Consider the following 22,862-nt stretch of genomic DNA (forward strand, 5'->3'; position numbering starts at 1 on the left):
TCTTGAAGATGAGTGTGACGTTTCTCTTTCTCCAGTGATCAGGAAACTCCCACAGTCACCATGACATTTCCACGATGATAGCGAGTGCCCTCACAGTGACATTGCCCAGCTCCCTCAGCACCCTCACATGAATCACATGTGGTCCAATTGGCTAGTATACGACCAAATGGTTTAAGTGCTTCCTAACTGGGTCTTTCTCTACAGTGGATAATATTACATTCCCACAAGCTCTGCTAGTAGGCCCAGGAAGCTGAGAGGCCTGAGGGCAAACCTTACCAGTGAAAACCAAGGCTAAGGAAGGCACTGAGTACCTTGGCCTTTTCCATGTCTTTTGTCACTAGGTTCCCCGGTTCATTCAGCAGTGGGACACATTTTCCTTAGTCTTCCTTATTCTGCCATTGTACTTACAGAAGTCTTTACTGTCCCTGTTTACATCCTTTGCTAGTACCAATGCCAGTGGAGCTTTGGCTTTCCTAACTGCATCCCTGCAGTGGCAGGCAATGGGTCCAGTTCCTCCTCAGGAGCAGGACTTGATGTTTCCCTTTTTTTAAACTTCATGAGATTCCTGTCAGTTCATTTCTCCAGCCTGCTGATGTCCCTCTAAATGGCAGCACAGCTACGGTGTGTCAACATTCCTTCCATTTTTGTATAATCTGCAAACATACTGAGGGCGCGCTTTGCCCCATCATCCAGGTCATTCATGAAGATGTCAGATAGTACTGACACCAGTATTGACCCCTCTGATATACCACTAGTGATTGGCCTCCAGTCGGCCTTCTTGCTGTTGATCACAATGCTTTAAGCCTGGCAGTGCTTTCAGTTTTCAGTTCACCTCACTGTCCACTTATCTAGCCCATACTCCATCAGTTTGTCAATGGGGATATTATGGGAGACAGAGTTGAAAGCCTTGTTAAAGACAGGATAAATAACATCCAGGGCTCATCCACTGGCCCAGTAATTTCATCATGGAAGTCTATCAAGTTCATCAAGCATGATTTTCCCTTCATAAATCCATGCTGACTACTCCCAGCCATTTTCTTGTCATTCATATGTTTTGAAATGGTTTCCAGGATTTGTTCCATCATGTTCCCAGGGATCAATGTGAAGTTTTTTCTTCCTTATTTGTAAATAACAGGTGCAGAGAAGTGTCCCTCCTTGTCAGAATGTCAGTCAAGAAATTTTCTTCAACATTCCAGCTATCTCCTAGCATATTTGTGTCTGTAAGGAGGATACAGGAGCAGTGCTCTTCCATGAGGAAAAGAGCTGGGAGCCAAAGGTAACCTAAGCACAGGCAGGGTTACTCCTTACCAAACAGACTGCAGTCCCATAGGATCAGAACAGGCTGAGCAGAGCAGGGGTGGCTCCATTCAGTTCCCTTTCCACACAAAATGCCCTTCTAGCAGCCAATGTAGAAGTTAGCTGGTCATACTCACCACAACCCTGAGAGCTTCACTCCTTCTTAGCAGTTCTACAGGAGAAAGTGCTTGGGGTACCCTCTTTTATGGACTATTAATGCTATTCCAAAGACAAAGGCTGGATGCAAATTATGAACAAAATCACAAGGTTGCCACTGTCAGCATCTATTCGTGAAGTAACATCTCCCCAGAATCATTTTCATGCCCTCCAAAGCTCTCCCTGTGGGACATCCTGAGGAATGCTCAGAGGGACCTCAAAGTTTCTTACCGAAATTCTTTCAGTTGGCACGCAGGGTGTTTCAGCCCCTCACACAACATGTGCACTCCAGCATCTCCCAGGGCATTAGCACCCAGCCCCAGCTCCAACAGGGTCTGGCTGGTGCGGAGGACAGCAGCCAGATCCCCACAGCAGGCATCTGTGAGACTGCAACCCCACAACCTGCAGGGGAGACACACAGACAGAGGCCAGGGACTCAGGGCACAGCTGCTTTGATAGCCCCACACACTAGCCCCTCTCCTGGCCAATCAACAGTGAGAATGGTCATAAACCCTGCACAGGAGTGGCTAAAGAGGTGCTTCCACTCAGCCAGTCCCCTCTGAGAATTGCCCAAATGGGGCTTTGGACACACACCTCTGCCCTGGCCAATCAGCAGTCAGGGGTGATGCCCCCAGTTCCACCCCACCTCTCTCTGCAGGCCAATCCCAGCCCCACCCAGGCACAAATAGCTCCTCAACAGTCACCAGATAGTTCAGTGTGGAAGGGACCTCAGGAGGTCTCTGTCCCAATCTCTTGCTCAAAGCAGGTTCAGCTATGGAGTCAGACCAGGTTCCTCAGCCTATTTTCATAATGTCTGTGATCCAGCCTTCAACAATCTTGGTGACGTATGCTGAACATTTACCAGGGAAAGGCATCTGAGAGAACTGGAGGAGGAAATCTGCACAAAGCAGGGCAACAAGCTCAGTCCAAGGCAGGCTGGTCTCTCAATGCAGGGGCTCTAAGTAACAACAACATTCTTCCATCCTTCTTACCCCTTCAGGGTTTATTTCTCTGGCCATGTAGACAGCCCATGGTTGCATAACTGCAGCTGCAGATGGCAATGACCATTTGTCATCCTGGGCACTATAAGCCCTTTGGTCTTCTATGGAGACCTTGCAGGAACTGCTTGGTGATAGACATCACAAGTCCTCTTTGAGCTGAACATTCACAAATCACCCACACACACTTCTACTAGCCATGACCTGGAAATCCTCCTTTCAGCAGGCTCTCTTCTACTGTGAGGTTTTTCTTTAAGCTATGCTCTTTCCAGTAAAAGATGGCATGTTTTGCTGTACTTTGCAAGGACCTAAGCCAAAGTTTAAAAGGCAGACTTATTCCTCCTGGATGATGTGGAGAGAGAGTTCAGAAAAGGAAGAGAGATCATATGAGAGGGAAGAAAAGCCTCCTTCTGGCCAAAAAATAAACTTTGTAATCCACAACTTCCTCTTTTTAAAAGGAAAAAAAAAAAAGGTTAGTGATGAGGAATCTGAGGCTTGAAATTTCAGAGAGAAAAGTCCAGTGGAGAGCACAACCCCAGCTGAGAGCAATATAAAAGAACTTCCTCTGGGTCAAGCAAAATGAGGACACTCAGAAGTCATGGATGAAGGGCATGACAGAGGGAATCTCTTGAGGAGTGTAGTGATAGAACACTTGTGGAAGATCTGGCAAGGAGTCAGGTGACTGGCAGAGTACGTGATAGCAGCCCCAGCATGTGCTCTCTACACACTGACTGAAACCGTCAAGGCCAGACACGCATATTCCATTTTGTCAAAAACGTCTAGCTGCTTTGCAGCCAGTAGTTACTTAGGGTTTGCACAGCTGAGATAAGGAAACAGTTCTAGTAGATAAAAGGGAGCCTTAGGATACAACAGAGTGAGTCTCGCTTGGGCGTCCAGGCTGTGCACCCAGCAGCCTCCCATCAGCAACCCCTCCGGTTCCTTGTGCAGTTTGGAGTGTAAGTTCTTCACTAGATCTACTTTGTTTAACCCCTCTCATGCCTTGACTATCTCTCTATACTGGTATCTGACCCTCCCTTTCCTGCATTGTGGTCACAAGGAGGGAGAACAAAAAGGGATGCAGACAAACAGAGAGATCTGGGGGAAAAAAAGAAGAAAAAGAGAAAGTTAGGTTCTTGCTTAAAGTAGATGGGTTTTACAAGGAAGAGGCAGGTGAAACACTCTGAGTACAGATGAAACATTGAAGGAGGAAGAAAGGCAGAGACACAGTGAAATTCTTCGAAAAGAGAACACAGCCATGAAATAGAGACTCAATGTATGCTGCCAAGAGTAGAGGTTCCAATAACATGAAGACACCATCGCAGATATGGTTGACTGTGAGAAGAAAGGGCAGTGAAAGGGAGAGTAAGATAGCAAGCTCAATTGGACTAATCGCAAGAGGCAGAGCAGGCACCTTTACAGAGCCATGGATATTCTGGCAAACAGGTCTGCTGGGACACTCCTGCCTTCTGTTAGCCATCTCCTATTCTTGGAATGTTTCCCAAAGACAAAGTCCTCTAATAAAGACATTTTCAAGGAACTCTTCCTTTGACAGTCTAATATCTAGTATTGGCCCTGTGTATTCTTGTCAGCATTTCTAAGTCTCAAAAAAAAGAATGCCTTAAAAAACTCTTTTCCCCTCTTTATGTCTTTCTGCTGTCCAACTGCTCTCTTGTTGCTCTAGTGGTCTAACAAGCCTGGCCATTTTAATTGCCCAGCCTTCCTGCATTGCTTTCAGTGTCAATTTCCTGTTGGAATGGTTCCATAGATCCTTTCATAAATACAGCTTTGGCCATTTTAGTGGATTTCCATGTACAACTACCAAGAGTGGTTCAGTGCTGGGATTTTTCATTCCCTCAGTGTTCACTAGAATGATTAATTTCTCTAAGGGCAGAATCCTGTTTGCAATGGAGAGACCTACACTGAGTGATATACAACTGCCTGCTGTGAAGCTGGATGTCTATGCTCCCATAAAAGTCAAGGAAGACATAAGGCTGGATTCTGCTGCTTAAACAGGAGCGTCCAGTAACATTGGAAGTGCTCTAGGTTAACTCACAAATTCACCTGGGCTGATAAAGATGACACTACTTACTCAGAACCTCTGCTCTTCTGGAATCGAAGCTGGAGGCCAGGAAGGCTGTGTGGGTAGAAGATCTGACTGGACAGGGAGCTGTGTGACCTAGTCAACATGTCAACACATAATCGTGGCCACAGTGGACTAAGGTGAACTAATGACCTTGCAGATTCCAAGAGACAGGGGACTGAACCTCCATGTCAGTCCTATTTTAACTTTCCCAAAGAATGTCCCTGCACTTAAGTTATTCATCCAGGTATCATCTATATTGCAAGAAGAGGGAAAGGAACCTTCAGAGAACTCTTGTTCCTGGCAAGGGAGCAGAGTCTTTTATGCCAGAGTCAATCACCTCTGGTGAGTTGGGGGGCTTCTTTCATTATGTCACATGCTCTGCCATCTTCCAGCATTACTTCCTCTAGGCTATCAGAGACTCAGAGCCAAAGAGACCAAGGTCATGGAGATAAGGTGCTGGGGGAGGCAGGGAGAGGGAGGCTTGCCATTTCCCATTCTATACAGAGGCAAGGCAGGCTGAGAGCACAGGATAAACAGTAAGGGTAAGCAGGGTAAGCAGTGACCCAGCAAGGGAGACACGTATCTCTCTCAGTCTTTCCTTGACCTTGCAGGTGAAAGCTACTTAGCCCCAAGCACATACTTTCTCAAGCTTTCCCCATGGGACATCCTGGGGAATGCTCAGAGGGGGCCCAAAGTTCCTTACCCCAGTCGTTGTAGCCGGCACGCAGGGTGTTTCAGCCCCTCACACAACATGTGCACTCCAGCGTCTCCCAGGGCATTAGCACTCAACCCCAGCTCCAACAGGGTCTGGCTGGTGTGGAGGACAGCAGCCAGATCCCCACAGCAGGCATCCGTGAGACTGCAACCCCACAACCTGCAGGGGAGACACACAGACAGAGGCCAGGGGCTCAGGGCACAGCTGCTTTGATAGCCCCACACACCAGCCCCTCTCCTGGCCAATCAACAGTGAGAATGGTCATAAACCCTGCACAGGAGTGGCTAAAGAGGTGCTTCCACTCAGCCAGTCCCCTCTGAGAATTGCCCAAATGGGGCTTTGGACACACACCTCTGCCCTGGCCAATCAGCAGTCAGGGGTGATGCCCCCAGTCCTGCCCCACCTCTCTCTGCAGGCCAATCCCAGCCCCACCTGGGCACCAAACAGCCCCTCTGGTCCCAGGCAGTCAGTGCTTGGCCAATCAGGAGAGTGGTGATGAAGTAGAGCTGGGGAGCTGTGCTCAATCCCAGTAGGCCCTGACTGCAGGTGGCTGTGGGGATCCCCTGCCTACGCAACTGGGCCTGGCTGGGCTCCTGCAGGCTGCTGGGAAACCCACTTCCCCCACCCCCACCCAGTCCCATACGTAACTGCTGAGCCCTGCAGGACCCACAGCCATCTGTATCCTGGCTCTGCCTCTCCCACAGGGCCCAGCTCTACCCTTAAGACTGGTCAGGGGCACCTGCGAGGTCCTGCACAGATAGCCTCATCTGTGTCTCCCTCTGAAAGCAGGGAGTTGAGAGAAGGCACAGTGGGCAGGAAGACATGGAACAAGGATTTCTTCAGAAGAATAGAGTGAGGAGAGGTGGTGAAGGCAGGGAAATAAGCTCTCCAAGCCCAGGGAAGAGCACCACACCAGTGGCTCCTGCCACCGTAGGCTACTGCAAACTTTCACCCATCAGAAGACCTGTGATATAATGCTGCTATCCAATAAGATTGTCCCTGCTGCTGCATCTTGGCAATGGCCATACACCTCATGGCACCCTAGACTTTTGGTTCACTTTGGCTTTTGTCCAAAACCTTACAGATACTACTTGGGCCTATTTAACATGCGTTCTTTTTGAATGGAAGAAACAAATTATAAAAGCTTTACTATAGAAACCCTTTACTCTGCCAGGCTTCTCACATTATGATGGCTTCCTTGTATTGATTCCCCATCTACCATAAGAAGACACAATCTAACAAGACTTGCACTGAGTGGAGTTCCACATCTTTTAAAGATATGATTTGCTGTCCTGAGAATCAGAAGGGATTAATCCCAGGGAGAAAGAATAGTGGGGTTTCTGTGTATAAAATCCTCCATAATGGCTACAGGGTAAAGGAGGCAGAAAGGCATAATGAGCAAAGAGAGAACACAAAGTGAGGAAGGACAGCAGTCTCATGCAGTGAAGACCTTATTTTCTGACATAATATTGCAATAGTGGATATGCTCAGTAAGCAATCTGCTCAGGAGCTTTAAAAGGGATGAGTCAAAACTCCTACGTGCCAAGCCCATGGCAAGAGAGAACACTTTTACCAGCAGCTCCCAGGTGGATCCTACAGGGGAGGTGGAAGAACAGAAACCTCATTATGGTCTAGGAAAACTTCTTGAAAAACTGGTGGGAGCATGGGGGGAGAAAGGAGGATTGAGGTGGAAATGACAGATTGGAAAAGATACCCCTGGAGACACTGGGGATGAAAGATATGCATTATTGGAAAAGTAAACAGGAATACAAAAGGAGATAGGGGAGAGGAGGGTTGGATGGAGAAGGAAAATAAAGAGAGAGAAGAAAAGAAGAGAAGAGAAGAGAAGAGAAGAGAAGAGAAGAGAAGAGAAGAGAAGAGAAGAGAAGAGAGAGAAAAGGGGAGGGGTGGAGTCACGGTGAATCTATCAGAAATGGCAGAGACATAGGGAAAGCACATGGCAAAGACAGAATGGAAGAGAGCCCTGCCATGTGAAATGCTGTACCTAGGCACACATCTGCAGTGACACAAGCACACTCTGTTGGGGGTCGTGCTCAGAGGCCTCTGGGATGGGAGTAGCAGGGCAAGAGGGAGAATGGAACAGACTAAAAGGGTGAGGAGATCTTGTAGACACTGTGGGAGTATCCTGAAGAGCATAGCAGGAGGACAGTGAGTACTGGAGCCTGTCCTTTTCAGAAGTGGGGAGGGAATAATCTGCTTTGTGGTGTAGAAAGTGAAGAGGAAAACAGTCTTCAAATTGATTGCATGATCTTCAAATCTGAATTACCAAATAATCTCAGTCCCCATTGTCCCTACATACATTCTCTCTCTCTATTATTCCCACTCCACCCCTGCTTCTGGAGTCGTACTAAGTTTTGGCAGACATTTTTATGAACCTGTGCTTGGAGATTATCATCTTCACGGGAAAGCTACGTATTCTTGGTCCATAGCCATAAGGTACACCAGGAACAAATTTACTCCCAGAATTCTACATAAATGTCTGATATGAGATGTTGTTTTGCAAATGCCAGAATGTGGGAAAATGACCATGAAATATCAAATGAATTTGTAAATCTCCCTTGCCCTTCAGTTTTCTTATTTTTTTAACTTTCTTGCAAATCCTGAAGACCATTTCCTCCAGCTGTACCAACTTGCACAGCTCCCCAGATGACACTGGCCAATTGCAGTGGGGTTTCTCCAGGTCTTTCACAACTGAGACAATGAACTGTTATCTCATCAGGAAGGACCATCTCACTCATTACATGCTTGGCCTGCCTATGGCCGTGAGCCCACCTCACCTTTGATGTGGTACCAGGGCCTTACATCACATCACCTCCAACCTTAGCTTAGGAGCCCAAAATAGCTTACAAACTGAAGGTCTGCTTTCCCTGTCTCTCTCTCCATGGCTGATTGGGAAGACCAGGTTACTTACTTTACTACGGTCTCTAATGGACTAGACAGGACCACCACCAAAAAAGAAGTGAGAATCCCTTTCCTTAAAGGCCCTGAAGCTGAGCAACTGCAATGCAAACAATCTGTGGGAGCTGTTCACTTGTGACTAGGATGACCCAAAGAGCATGTTTGGTCAGGGACACTGCAAAGTTAAAGAAGAGACCCTCAGGCAGGGTAGTAAGGGGTTTGCATCACTCTGATAAAAATGGAGGGCGGGCATCATCGCTGAGGGACAGGCAGAAAAGTCTGGGATTGTCCAGCAGTGGCACTCCCTGCAGGCACGTTAACCTTCAACATCACATACCCCCAAGGCACCACAGCATCTGGAGGGAAAGCTCACTACATCACTGCCCTATATGCCAGCAGCCCCTGGGAACAGACTACATAAACATTTCAGTGATGCCTGCACCATGCAAAGCGGAACTTTGGAGTGACTGCCAACATAATCTTTTACGTGGTAGCTCATGTGTCACACAGCATTTCATTCTTTTCTCTGAATGTGTGCCACTGATCTCCTGTGCCTTAGCTGCTGCTGGAATGATGGGGAGAAGGACTGGCTTCAGAGAAGAAGACAAAAGAGAAGGAGGGCTGTTGTGGCTCATGGGCCAGGGAGGCCTGACATCTTGGCTGAATTCAGCTCCTTCCCTTAACAAAGAGTCCCCTCGAGAATGTCATCACAGGGGCGATTCTAACAATGAAGCATGATACATCAGGTCATGAGAGTTTACATCACACATGTGGTCACTCTATCCTGGTGAAGGGACTACCTGGAAATGCCAAAGTGTGTGACTAGAGAAGGATGAGTTATAACCTTGCCTTAGTAGCTAGCATTCATGGAGGCAAGCCAGAAAAAGAGATTTACAGTAAGAGAGACAGAATCTATTCCTTTCTTTGTCTATGTGTCTATACTAGTGTTGCAGTTCACATCAAGAGTATGCTTTGAAGCAGCTCTCCCAGTCCACAATATGAACCAATTTTTTTCTAAAACATGAACTGAAATATGGGCTCAGACTGCACTTACTGGAGTCTGTTTGGATTAAAGTAACCTAGTAGATGCACTCCAGAACACACCAAATGCACTCTAGATGCCTATGCACTTTATGTCCCTGGGATAAAACCAAGCCAACTGAAAACATCCTGTTGCTTGTGAAGCATGAATGGCAGGTACTCAGTGCCACATTTAACCTTTTAGTCCACACTAATTACTTATGTGAACAGAACCTTTCAGTCCCCTAGTCTTAAGATCTGACTTCCAGTCTTTTCTATCCCTGGTCTTCCCTGTTGATTAGGGCCCTCTGAAGGCAAGAGAAAAACTATAGGAAATCCTGGACACAGGGATTTCCTGAGGGCTTCAGCCCTGTGGATCTGGCTGCTAGTGCTTCTATTGATGTAAACAGATGCATAGAGATGGATTTTGCCTCCTAAAAGGTGTTTTTCAGTGCCATATGGGATGCCACAACGTAACTTAGACACAGTTATGGTGCTGAAAGGGGTTACATGGGACTTACACAAGCACCCTAACCCTCTGGAGGGTTCTCTAGAGGCAAATCAGGCTGTGTGGGTAAAGGAACTGCCTGGAAAGGGAGCTGAGCGATCCACCACAGGTGCCAACACATTACCAGGGCCATAGTGTGCTAATGCAGACTTTGTGTACATTTAGAATTAGGGGACTGAATCTCCAGCTCAGCACCAGGGAAGCTATCACAAAAAATATCCCTGGGTTTAAGCTGGTTGTCCAGGGAACCTCTATACAGCAGAAAGGGACATGCACATTCAGAGGATGAGTAACCCCACAGGCAAGAAGAGTCTGACTCCGGAGTGATGAATCCCCTCCAGGAAGAGGTTTGATTTACAAGGACAGGCTGTATGACTGCCTTCTTTCAGTGCTTGCTATTTTGGGCCTGTGCACACCTGAATTAGCAGAGCCCAAGACAGCAGGGGAAGGTGCATGGAGGAGCATCCCCTTTATAGATGATTCATGTTCTTCTGGCAGAGCGGGCTGGGAGCATGGGATCCAGAGACACATCAGTCTCAACCTCTCCCCATCCCTGCAGCCCTCCCCAGCCACAACTCCACCAAGTTCCCAGCCAGGGCAACACCCCAGCAGCCCAGTGTCCCTCACCCCAGTTTCTGCAGCCGGCAGATGGGATGTTTCAGCCCCTTGCACAGCAGCCGCACTCCATGGTCTCCCAGGGCATTTCCACACAGTCTCAGCTCCGTCAGTGTCTGAATGGTGCTGAGCACACTGGCCAGATCCTCGCAGCAGGCAGCTGTGAGGCAGCACCATTCCAACCTGTCAGGGAGACATGCAGAGGAGAACAGTGAGGCTGGTTATAGCAGCGATGACAGACAGACCTACCCGCTAACCAGAACCTGGGCAGCCCTAGGGATATGGCAGAAGCCCCACCTCACCCTGCCTGTATGCACACAGCCCTTGGCCAATGACGGGCCAACACTGAAGGCTGTGCCTGCTCCCTGTCCAGTGCTGTGGCCTCCTGTAAGCCAACTCCCTCCCAGAAGGACCCAAATTGGGCTTTGACCCTGCACCTCTGTTCTGGCCAGTCAGGAGCCAGGGGAAGGGAAGGAATGCCCCATTCCCACCCCAGCCCTCTCCATGGACCTATCCCAGCCCCATCTGGGCACCAAACAGCCCCTCCAGTCCCAGACAGTCAGTACTTGGCCAATCAGGAGAGTGGTGATGAAGTAGAGCTGGGGAGCTGTGTTCAATCCCAGTAGGCCCTGACTGCAGGTGGCTGTGGGGATCTCCTGCCCCCAGGCAGCTGGCCCAGCTCCCTGCAGGCTGCTGGCCTTTCCACTCCCCACTCCCAAGCCCATACACACCTACTGAGCCCTGCAGGACCCACAGCCATCTGTATCCTGGCTCTGTCTCTCCCCACAGGGCCCAGCTCTGCCCTCAGGCCTGGTCAGGGGCACCTGCGAGGTCTTGCACAAACAGCCTCACCCCTTTCTCCCTCTAAGCATGAAAGTGGGGCTGGAGGCACCTTGGGTAGTGAGTCCAAGGGCAAAGAGACCTCTGAGGTATAAAAGTTTCTTGGGAAGGGGTGACTATTTTCCCCTGCATTTGGGGTCCTTGTGGAGTTTCCTTTAGGCTATCTACTTATGTTTTTATGCTCCCTGAAGATGCAGTGTTCCTGGCTTAGCTAAGGCCATATCTGGGGCAACAATAGCCATTTGTTCCTCAGGGACTCTCTCAAGGTGTATCTCACTCCCACTGCCACTTTTCACTCCTTGCTCTTCTCTTGAGAACCTTCTGCAACCTTCCAGTATGAGCTCTTCCTGCCCCAGAAGAGAAGCATTTTTCCATATTACAGACGTATGATCCTCCAGAAATGCTATCTACAGGCTCTTGTGTATCCCAGCAGCAATCCGCTCCCTGGACACCCTTTCTGGACTCTAGAGAATCTCTCTACTTTGAGGAGAAATGGAAGTTCTCCTGGAGGGAGTCTCAAAGTACTCTGATGGGACAAAGAGGTGGGGGACACAAACAAAGGAGACTCAAAGCAGATGTGCTCATATGACAGCAGCTGGGAGGGTTCCATGAAAAAATCCCTTGTGGGAATGCTTGGGAGAGGACACCTCATGGAGAACACAGCTCCCACACGTTTAAAGGAGAGTGATGATGCATGGGTTAAAAGGAGATGGTCCCTTCCACAAGAAGGAAGAAGAAACTGCAGTGTTAGGAGCGAGTTCTCCTTTCCAGTGAGGGAGGAGAACCCTAGTTTTGTTGGACTTTCCCAACACACTTGTGCTGTGAAATACTTTGGGGAGAGCCCCTCTCAAGTCTTTAGTGAGGAAGGAATCCACTCCTATTCTCTAGCAACACCATCACACAATCAGACTATGTTTCTTTCAAGACAGTGTTTATATTCCAAAGAGCCTCAGGGAACATCAAAGAAAGAGTAAACACCTCCACCACAGTCCTAACATATTTCCTACTGAAAAGGTTGGCAGACTCTCACAACCTCCTGCATATGCAGTCTGCTGTATGGGTGAATTAGTGCTTGTGCGGGTTCAGGGTGTAAAGATGCAGGTGTCAGAAATCATGTGTTGGCTTCCCTAATGCTTCAGCTTGGCTGTCTGACATCTCCAAGGGACTTTCCTCCCTGCACTCGGGATCATGTTGGGAGTAGACTGAAGTGCCTGCAAACTGAAACCAACTGCTTGGCTGAGTCAACCTCAATCTGGGGTAAGGCTGTTCCAGGTGTTCCCTCTCCATCAAAATTCACTTTGATTTCAGACTGTCAGCAATGGTTGCCGTTTCTGGAAGGAAGAAGTTTCTTGTATGTTACTGCCAGACTTTTCTTATATCATATTAAAACAGCAGAAATTGAAAAGTAGTTCCTCCATCACTTCACTGCCAACAAAATGCTCCAGGCTTCTTATTTCTGCCTGCACATGGCCCCAGTTCTCTCTCCCCCAACAACTGACAGACAGCACCCTCCGCTGAGGTCTTGTTCCTGTGAGCTCAAGTTGCCTCTGTCTGAAAAGGGCCTGCAAGTGGTGGACAGGAGAGAATGAAAGGAAAGAAAATAACAGGAAGGAAAATTGGGAGATGACAAGAAGAAAAGTATGTGCCAATGCAGAAATGCTGCATGCTTCTTGGGTTTGCTTTCCCCTCACAAGCTTTTTTAAGATCTAAAATTAAATCTATGCTGTCCAGACAAACAGGTGGCTACATAAGAGAGAGGCTTTTCAGGGCTGTCATAATTTTGCATCCAGCTGTCAGTTAGAGTGATACCAAACACAGCCCAGTGCTGTTTCCCACGAAAAGAGGAAAACATTTGCCAGGCCTACATTTTCCATTCTCTGTCTGCTTTTCCTTACCATCTCAAGGAAGATGTCAGTGTAGGGCCAGCTAAAGACAAAAAGAAGGAAACATCTCAGTCTCTTTGTTGTCCTAAATCCTACCTGGGAGCAAGGGAGAAAGGTCATACAACTATAATCTATCTGTCTACATATAACTCAGGTGTGATTGAGTTTACACACAGAAAGACATCTTAGAATGATCTTAGAATCATCTCCTAAATCTTTTTTATGCTCAGATAATCTACTTTGTCACCTCAGTCTCCCCTGGTTTGTCATTGGTATCAGTGACTTGGATGAAAACCACCTTGTTGAAGATCTTTCAGCATATTCCAAATCTCTTGGCAGACATTTGTTACTGTTGTAGGAGCATCAACAGAGTTGGTCTGTTAGAGAGTGTGTGAAGAAGCAACAAGAAAAAGATTAGGGTTTTCTTGGCTTCCTCTTTTTTCTGAAAGAAAATAACTTTTTACCTTAATGTCTTTAATCCACAGCTTGGATTCTTCAGAGATTGACAAAGCAAGTAAATAGGTGATTGCTTCACCTCTTCCTGTTTTTTTTCCCTAGAAACAAAGCATAGGTGATTTTAATATTGTTCTTTGGCTACAGTTTGCATTTATACTTCACAAAAATTAAAGTAACACCTTCACAGGTGTGATGAAGCATGTCAGAATACTCTAAATTCCAGTTCAAAGCAAATCACCTTAATAAATAAATACAATATCTCACCAACTGGATTCGAGTCATAGCTGCTTGGAACACCCAGCTTCCATGTGTACTGTGCGTACTAAGGGGAGCTACATACATTTTGTTTATTTGTGATACTTTTGTCAGGATAACAACATTTCTCAGAGTTCTGCTACCTCTGTACCAGAGCACCCAGTTGGGTGCCTATTGGGTATCACACAGCTCTGTTTCAGAAAGACAAATTTGCCCAAACTGAACTCCATGCCACTGCAGCTGTTTTGCTCCTGATACCTGACCAAGCTGGGGCCACTCCCTACCTCACAACATCATCTGTGATAGAGACCTACATTGAAGAGAGAAACAGGAAAATCAGATTGATATCACCTATCACATGCAGCAGTTGATCTCTGAACACTCAGAGGGTTTCCCCTTAACTACGGGGAAAATGAGGTTTGCACCCACAAACCAAAAATCAACAGTATGTTATGTTCTGCTGCTGTGCACAAAGGGCAATGGCCTGTATTTGTACTGCATGCCAGGGGAAACTCTTCCCTTGAAGTTCACTTTGTCTAGGTACCACCTCCAGGATACTCAAGGTCCACAAAGTCCACACTTTGGACCAGTTTGAATGAGAGCATAACTGGGTTTGGGAAAAAGGGAACCTCAGTAAAGAAGGAACTTTTTTTTGCCCATCTTAGTTGACGTGGAGAGCATGGCCTTACACTGGGATCAAGATGAAGCATAGGAAGGAGGTTTTGTACTCAGGGACTTTGAAAGGTCACTGGACAGCTGAATTAGCTGCTCCCTCCCTGCTTTTGAAACCTGCTGATGCAATGAGAACTTCTTTCCTCCAAGCCTTTAATTTCAACAACACCAGCAATTAATGGGAGGCCAAATGGGGAAAAAAAAAAATCCTTGTGTGAGATTGCACTTGTGTGGGATTATATTTGAGACCAACACATCCTAATGTTTGTGTGGACAAGTGAGCCAGACAGATCAGTAGAGTTTCACCACAGTCAATAGTCTTCTAGTTAAGTCTAATTCAGTCAGTGGTGACTACAGAATGATTTAACTTGACCAGTCAGTGGGTATCTATTTGAATGTTAAATGACTTGCACTCTGGGTTTCTTTAATTACAATTGGAGCTAAGACACTTAGCTGATATGCAGATTCTTCTATTTACACGCTTAGTTTTTAACTGACTCCCATTACTAGTAACTAGTAGTGCAACATCGCATTAGACTCAGCCCCAAATAGCTTCCATCGCTGCACCTTTACTTTATGGAAAGTTTAGCCTTAATTATTTGATGAGTAATTCAATCACTTCTTTTCTACTTAAACTCTAACAGTTGTTAAGAGAAGACTTAACAATGCTTTCAGTTGTTAAGAGGGTATAACTTACAGATGTGACAGCTTTGCTAGCTGTTGGTCTAAATGTTCTTCATGGTCTTCTGAGATAAATGAGCAATAGCCAAGGTCAAGTGACTCCAGTTTAGGCCCATTTTTTACACAGAATGAAAGAGCCATTTGATCAAGTTGGGTAAGACTGATGTCTCGTAAATATATTCCAGTGAAATAATCCAATGCAGTTTTCACAAAACTTCTATCTTGAATTTCATACAAACAGTGACAAGCCTCCAAATCATGAATAAAAGCTCTCTTCTCTGCATGAACAGCTAAAGCTGTTTTGGGATTAGTTTGAAGCCATATTAGCAATTCTTGCTTAATGTCAGTTAAAATTTTGCATCCTGTTTCTTTCTCCATAGTCTTTCTTTGTTGCTCATTTAAGAGACCAAAGAGAAACCGCACAGTTAGCATGAAATCATGTCTAGAGTTTCCATAGTTTTCTAACATTTTTTTCACATCCTTCTTAGGATCTACTGGCCATTCTCTTGTTTTGACATCATCTTCTAGTATGTAGAACAGAGATGCAAAAAACTCTTGGACACTCAGATGAATGAAGCTGTAGGCATTTCCACAAACAATGCCCTTCTGAAAAGTGCTCTCATTCAGGAAGAGTGGGAGAGCTTCTCTCTGATTTAAAAAGAATTCATTGATTGTCTCTTCCTCAAAGAGGACTCTCTGCTTCCAGATCCCATCAACAGCCAGGCAACAAAGTCTCTTCAGGATAATGTGCAAGTTCTGTTTCAACTTGCTGCTCAGAGATTTTAGTAAGCTGGAAATATAAAGGACATATATTCCTGTAGTTGTCTTGGCAGTTTGTGCAAGATCTTCACCGCTTTCAAGTTGTTGTTTCATAACAGTACAGACAATCCAACACATGATGGGGACAAGGCACATGGTGAAGAGCATTTCATTTCCTTTGACAAACCGAAAGGCCTTTCTTCCCGCTTCCTTATTTTCAAAAAACTTAATGAAATATTCCTCCCTCTCAGCTTCTGAAAATCCCAGTATTTCAGCAGAACGTTCACACTCCAAGCACTGCTCCAGCTTCTGCAGGGCAGCTGGTCTTGTTGTGATCAGCAGGGAACATTCAGGAAGAAGACTTTTCCTAAATAAACTGCTCAGGATGATTTCCACTGGCTTCATCTCCCAGGGATCACAGCAAAGGTCATTTTGTGGTCGATCCAGGGAAAACCTCAGTTCATCGAAGCCATCAATGATAAAGAGGAGATTTTCTGGCTTGCTCAAGATCTCTACAAGTGGTGGATTATTAGTGGGACAGCATTTGGAGATCATGTCAGCCACACTCCCCTGAGTTGTAAGATGATTACCTTCCCGACAATGTATGTAGAAAACATAATCAAACTGTCTGTAAAGCCCCCCTGATGCCCAGTCCAGCATGATCTTTCTTACTGTCATTGTCTTCCCAATTCCTGCAGCTCCCAAGAGTGCAACAGTCTTTGGTGTCTGTCTATCCCTGTCAGGTTTAAAAAGATCACCTACAGCAATAGAAGAATTCACTTGTTCCCGCATGACTTCTGCATGTCTCCTCCCCACAGCCATGATTTCATGTTCTTTCTTTTTCTCATGGCGATGTCCACTGACAAGAACCAGCCTTGTGTATCTGGAATTCAAAGTCACTGTCTCACCAACACGAGCATTCATGTCTTTTATCCAATGGTAATTCTTTTGTACATGTTCTCTGTACTTCATCTTGTATTCTAAATCAAAAACATGCAACAAAAGAACTTCAAATTAAATCCAATGTTCATTCTCCTTCTAAAATTAAAACCTTTCAACTGCAAAATTATTGTGCCCTGAGTTCATCTCATCTCTTTCATTTTAAAGTATCATTCAATAGGCCTTGTCTTCCCAGTTCTACTAACTGAAATGCCCATCACCCATCACTGAAATTCTATCACACTTCAGGTGAACTCGATGCTAGTGCTAAGCATCTATATGATACCCACACATACCAATTCCCACCAGTGACCTCTGTAGCAGTCCCACCAGGGACCTCTGTAGCAGTACATGTTTTTTTTCAGGAGCATCTCCCAGCTACTTTCTCACTTCCGTTCTGAACCTGCTGGGGCTGCAGAACTGTGGCTAGGATCGCACTCTTTCTGGTGGTAGGTGGAGTATGCAGGGGTAAAACCCAAACACAGCTACTCCAGTGACACGTACCTTGTGCTAATGAAGCAGGTGGTAGACTGCGTCTCAGGGCTGAAAACAAAATTACATGTGACTGTTAGCAGAGCAGAATGACAGAGCCTGTCAGTGATATATGGCACATGGGGAGCAGGCAAATCCTCCTGAACTCTCTCCCTTCAGAAACTCCCCTGAAATCCCTAGGCCAAGGCAGGGCATGAAGCGCAGGCAGAGAGAATGTCTCTACAGACTCTGGTCCCTTTCCACTATTGTCCAGGAGTGGGTGGTTCTTCAGGATGTGCAGGGATTGTCTCTCAAATGGGCAGGAAGACCAATGGCAAGAGGAGACTCCATGCAATTCCATGCATGGCAAGGGAGCACACTGGGCTCCTCTGCATTTTCAGACTTCCACTAGAAATTGAGATATGCTCTCTCTCGCAGCTTTCATGAAGGTTCTCTTGCGCCTTTTCCAGGGATAATCAGAAAGAAGGAAAAGAAAGTGTCGGTAACCACAGTTTCCTTACCTTTTCCTTTCTCCTCTTTCAGTTTAGCTGCAGTGTCTCTTTGGTTGATCCTTTCAAGCACACAGATAGCTACATCCACAGCAAGGTCTGCTCCATAGTGGTCACACATGTGGTCTGCAAGTTTAACTGGATCATTGGCCTTCTGGAGCAAACCCTTGGAGAGATTGGCCATCCCATCATAATCAATATGTGATAACTTATACTTAAACTTCTCAAACATATCCAGCACAAGATCCTCCAGTGCTTCCAGAAGGAAATCCCTGGTATTCTTCTCTCCTGCCATCATAGTATGTCAAAGAAACCCTGGAAAACAGCAGCAATTTAAAAATAAATTCTCTCCTAAGAGAGCCACCAGGCACTCTCTGGGATGAGACTCACTAACTGTTACAGGGCAGTGGCTGCAGCCTCTGTGCACCTAGAGTCAGTCTGCACACTGCCAGAGGCAGTGTTAGCTCTCCTGTGTTATACCTCCAGAAACCTTTGGGTCTGCACCTTCTTGGCCCCAGGTGCAGTGGGATGAAATGCTCCTAGATCAGGGTGGCAGACAGGGCTTTCTCCAAGTCACATGCTGGTATGTGGATAAGGTGAATTCCCTAGTCATTCCTTTCTGAACAGCTGTTGTCAAAACCCTTGGAGGAGTTTCCACAGCAGCTGGGTAAGAGCTCACTGAGCAGTGGGATGCAGCCTGTGCATTGGCCACAAACATGCCTTTCATAGGGGACATTCTTTCACCTTTTTCTTTTGTGTGGTTTCATCTCAATGGCAAACAGTGAAGGCTCCAGGACTCACTAGGGAAAGATGAACGCGAGGATTTAGTCCCATGTCTGGACAGCAAACATGTCAGCCAAATACTGGGAGTGATGCTCTGTATTATACTTGAGCAAACTGGGTCATCCCCACCATCATTTCTGCATACACTGCTCTTCCCCCTCCACTTACTCTGATTTTGGAGTTACTTTCTGTTGGCTGGGGCGCAGGCTGTGTGATAAGTATGGCTGAACCCAGACCTGCACAGTCCAACTCTAGTAAGCAAATGTCATCGAACTCCATCCTTGGATCTGTGGAGAGCTGCAAAAACTTTTATTATGTTATATTACCCTCTGATAGTATTATTGAGGGATTAATTTTTGCTCTGTTTTAGAGCGCTACTGCTTTTGCCAGTCATGACTATATTGTGCCATTACTTTATGCTCTTTCTGAAAACTTGTAGCTATACAATACACAAATATTGGTCTACCTTGCTTCAAAACACTAAAAATGCAAATATGTTCACCCACATTCAGCTCAGCTTTTATGAGATAAAATGGATCATCAGGGAAAGTACGTGAAGGGGCATTCTTTAGAATGTAGAAATATGGTTTGAGCTGGTGATAAGCTTGTCTGGAGTTCAGTAATTACTATTCAGCAAATACAGAGGGAGGAAAAAGAGGAACTATTTATTCTGGGAATGTCTCAGTTCCTTACCCTCAGTTCCTTATGTGCTCAGTTCTGCTGCAAATATCCCATGCAGCAAAAGTCTACAGAAAGTTGTGGCTGCAGAAGAAGAAGAAGGCCATACTTTTACTGCTGGTGGCTAAATGTATTAAAAAAAAATTAAAAACCCACAAGCTCAAAACTGGGGGAATGGGCCTAAAGGAATTATTAAGATGACTGACCATTCTGCACAATACCCATTAGAGAATACAGCACTGCAGAGGTGATTGTATTTGTTCCTCTTTACTTCAATCAGAATAGATAGGCCTACTAAGATTTCCATGTAAAATACAATTAAGCATTACTAAAACAATTTATTTGAAGTTTCTACTAAAAGATTTTTTCTTACATGTTTTTTTCCTTTCTTAGATTAATTTAACCACTCCTTTGACTGTTGAGCAGAACGCAATCCCCCACCCCCACCATGTAGTTTCCCAGCACCTCTATCTTTGCTTCAAATAAAAGAAAACAACATTCTGGTTCATCATGACATCACAAGGCTGACATTCTCAATTCTCTATAAGCCACATCAGATATTGAACCCTTTGCCCTCTTGCTCAGTGCTCTACTGCTATCTCAGAAAGCCTGTAGCTGATGTTTGAAGAGCAAAAGTGAATGAAACAACTATTAGCATTGCTAGGAGCAGAAGGAGGGATAGTAAGTCCTTCAAAAGAGGAATTTTTGCTGACAGCGTTCTCTCCAGCACAGCCACAACCTCCTGAGAGATGAGGAAGTTCTCTGTCCTTCCTGTTCCCAGCTGCACCACACTAAGCAGAGCATTTCCGTTGTTATAAACAGAGCCAGGAAATAAAGGAAGCAATCTACAACTCTGACCCAGAGCACAGCAACTGGGTGCTGCTCCTCCTCAGCTGATCCAACAGCAAGAAGCCTCCAAAAGGGCAGTGCCTCTCTTTGTGCCCCTCCAAGCTGTTTGCCCACTCCCAAAGCTTCTGGTGTCACTAACACTTCTTTCCTTCCTCCAAGGAAAACAAAATCCTTTTATCCTCCCCATATTGTTAATGTCTGTTCTTTGAACAGAAGAAAAAGTTCAAGCTGTGCCCAGGAAAAGAGCAGACACATGGTTTGCTCCAACAGGCCTCCAATGACAGGCTTGGCCATCATATAGCTTAAAACAGACAAGCAAACACACAGGTAAAGAATCTGGTACTAATGCAGAGTGACCGATTCTGCAGAGAGAGGCAAGTTTGGAAGTGCAATCTAACATCTTGGCCTAGCCACACAGCATCAAATCACACACCCCTACTCCCCTATGGTGGCCAAATACAAGCACCACAGTCAGGCTGGGCAGCTTTGCAGGGGCCTGAGCACTCACTTGTCACCCTAGGACCAGTGTTCCTTGAGCAGCCCTGCTCCAGGGCAATCTCAGCTCTCCTAGAAAATGTGTTCACAACAAAAGCACCTCCTGAACCCTTCTGGCCAGGCAGAAAAGCAAGAAATCCACAGGCAGGACCACAGAAAAGACCAAGTGCCCATGGTCACACAGCTGGGTGAATTGCTTATGACCCCCTTCTACAGGGATCACCATGTTGGGGCCTCCTCTTAAGGCTAAGGAGAGCTACATTCATGTCTCAGAGGGGCTGTTTCAGAGGCACTGGCTGATCTGCCCATGAAGCAGGAGATGCTGCTGGACTAGGGCTGGGCTCTGGGGCCAGACTGACCTGTGTCCCATCTCCCATCTCCAGTACCTGCCCTCCAACCCTGCCTGGCCCTGGGCAGCCAGGAAAGGGCTATGCCCCTCTGCCCAGCTCAGACCCTTCAGGCACAACCATGGAGTGGGGCAGGATACAATCCCAGGCCCCTCCCAACCATCAGAGGTGTCCCTGCCCAGAGCACCATGGGGCAGGGGGCAATGCCCTGCAGTGCCCAACCGTGAGATGCTCACCAAGTAGTGCTATAGAGGATGTCCAACAGGAGATGGAGGTCCAAGAGTCTGTTCAAAAGGAGTGACTGGGCCAGGGAGCTGCAGAAACTTCTGATCCTTTCTCAGGCAGCACTTCACTTTTTACAGGCAACTCCACATCTGCCCTCCTTCCTTCCTTCCTCACTGGGTGCTGAGCTCCACCTCCCCCTCGCCTGTCTGACCCAGAGACTCAGAGGTGCTGTGCAGGGGTCCAGCTGCACCCGTAGTCAGCATTCCTCGCTGCTTGCAGGTCTTCGAGGAGACTTGGCAGGAAAGAGGCCCTGAGCTGGGTAAGACAAACACATTGTCTGTGAGAGACAGATCTGAAAGGATTCACTCTTCCCTGGACCCAGGGAATTGTCTTTGGAGGTGGAAGTGAATCTGCCAAAGCACAAATGATGACTTCCCAGATGATATACACAGGTAACCCCAAGAGAAACATGCTCTGTACTGAATATGATATGCTGCTTTGAAAGCAGGTCTCATGCCCACAGATGCTGTACTTGCCCTCCATGTCCCTATCACCTGTGCACCCACAACTTTATCCTCTCTCCTACCCTGGTGGAAATGACAAATCTCTCCCTTGCCCAAGGCCCAGAACACCCCTTCTTGTGTCCACTTTTCCCTTTTACTGTCGAGGGCTCATGTTCTCCCCCTGGGGCAGTGGGGATCCCAACAGTTCCTGCTACTTGTCCAGGGCTGCTGTTAGCTGAACCTCAGCCTGTTCTTTCCTGCCAGCCTTGGGTGGAAATGCACAGCCAAACTGAGAAACAAGCTAGGCTCCACTGTGCAACACAGCAGCTCCTGGGTTTCAACAGTCGAATATCAAGCAAACAGTCCTAACTCTTCCTGAGGGAGAATTTTTCACCAACCCAAGCACAAAACCCTTTCCTCCCAGCACAATTGGTCCTGTCCTCATCAAAGTACTACTGAAGCCCTCTCATCCTAAACCTCTGCGAAGTGCCTTCTAACCACTCTTTTCTCACAAGTCTAAGTGGTCACTGTGCAGGCACAGGGCAGTCTCAGAGTACCACTCCCATCCCAGAAGCTGCTCTACTGTTCCTCCCTTCTCTTGAGAAATGCGTGGTCTGGGGAGGCAGGGAGAAAAACAAACAAGTTAGCAGCTGTCCCTGAGCTCTGATGTTTGGCACGTATACTACTCACCTCAGTTCCCAGAGCTCTTGCAAAGAGAACCTGAAATCCACACCTAGTCTCATGCACTAATACAAGGCTCTTAAACATTCAGTGTTCCTGACATACCCTGAAGTGTCTCCCATAGCCTATAACAGCAGAGGTGCCATTCACGTATTCTTTGCTGGTGACTGCCAGCCTTCACCTTCTCCTCTTAAGTCCACTGCTCCTTCCTCTTCCATCCACACTTCTCATGTGCTCTACTTCCTGTTCTTAAGCCCATTTGTTATACTCCCTCTTTCTTTAACCATCTTGCATTTCCTGTCCCCATTTTGGCAACTCTTTACTCAGTCAATAGCTTCCTCATTCCTCTCCGGAAAATCCAGGAAGCCACAAGATGTGTCCACAAGAAATTACACTGCTTGGTCATCTGTGTTGTGAGAGGGCTGAAAGTTTCTCAGGAAGAAGGAAGGAGAAGCCAGTTGCAGGATCCAGGAGGTTGTTAACAACATATTTGTGGCTGGAAACAGGAGGACCAGAAAGCAATATT

The 22,862-nt window shown here is 46.6% G+C and overlaps 1 protein-coding gene across 1 annotated transcript; it reads right to left on the reverse strand.

Moving 5' to 3' along the window:
- Nucleotides 1-600: 600 nt before the first annotated feature.
- LOC106495303 (NACHT, LRR and PYD domains-containing protein 3-like) lies at nt 601-18,072 on the reverse strand. Its single transcript, XM_067299580.1, has 8 exons — nt 17,788-18,072; nt 17,300-17,338; nt 15,114-16,836; nt 13,498-13,587; nt 10,323-10,493; nt 5,237-5,407; nt 1,684-1,854; nt 601-781 (listed from the first exon to the last, which is right to left on the reverse strand). Exons 1-8 carry the CDS (start codon nt 18,068-18,070, stop codon nt 601-603), a joined length of 2,829 nt encoding a protein of 942 aa, XP_067155681.1. The 5' UTR covers nt 18,071-18,072.
- Between the last annotated feature and the right edge of the window lie 4,790 nt (nt 18,073-22,862).

The sequence above is a fragment of the Apteryx mantelli genome, chromosome 7, assembly GCF_036417845.1.
Source record: "Apteryx mantelli isolate bAptMan1 chromosome 7, bAptMan1.hap1, whole genome shotgun sequence".
NCBI lineage: Eukaryota > Metazoa > Chordata > Aves > Apterygiformes > Apterygidae > Apteryx > Apteryx mantelli.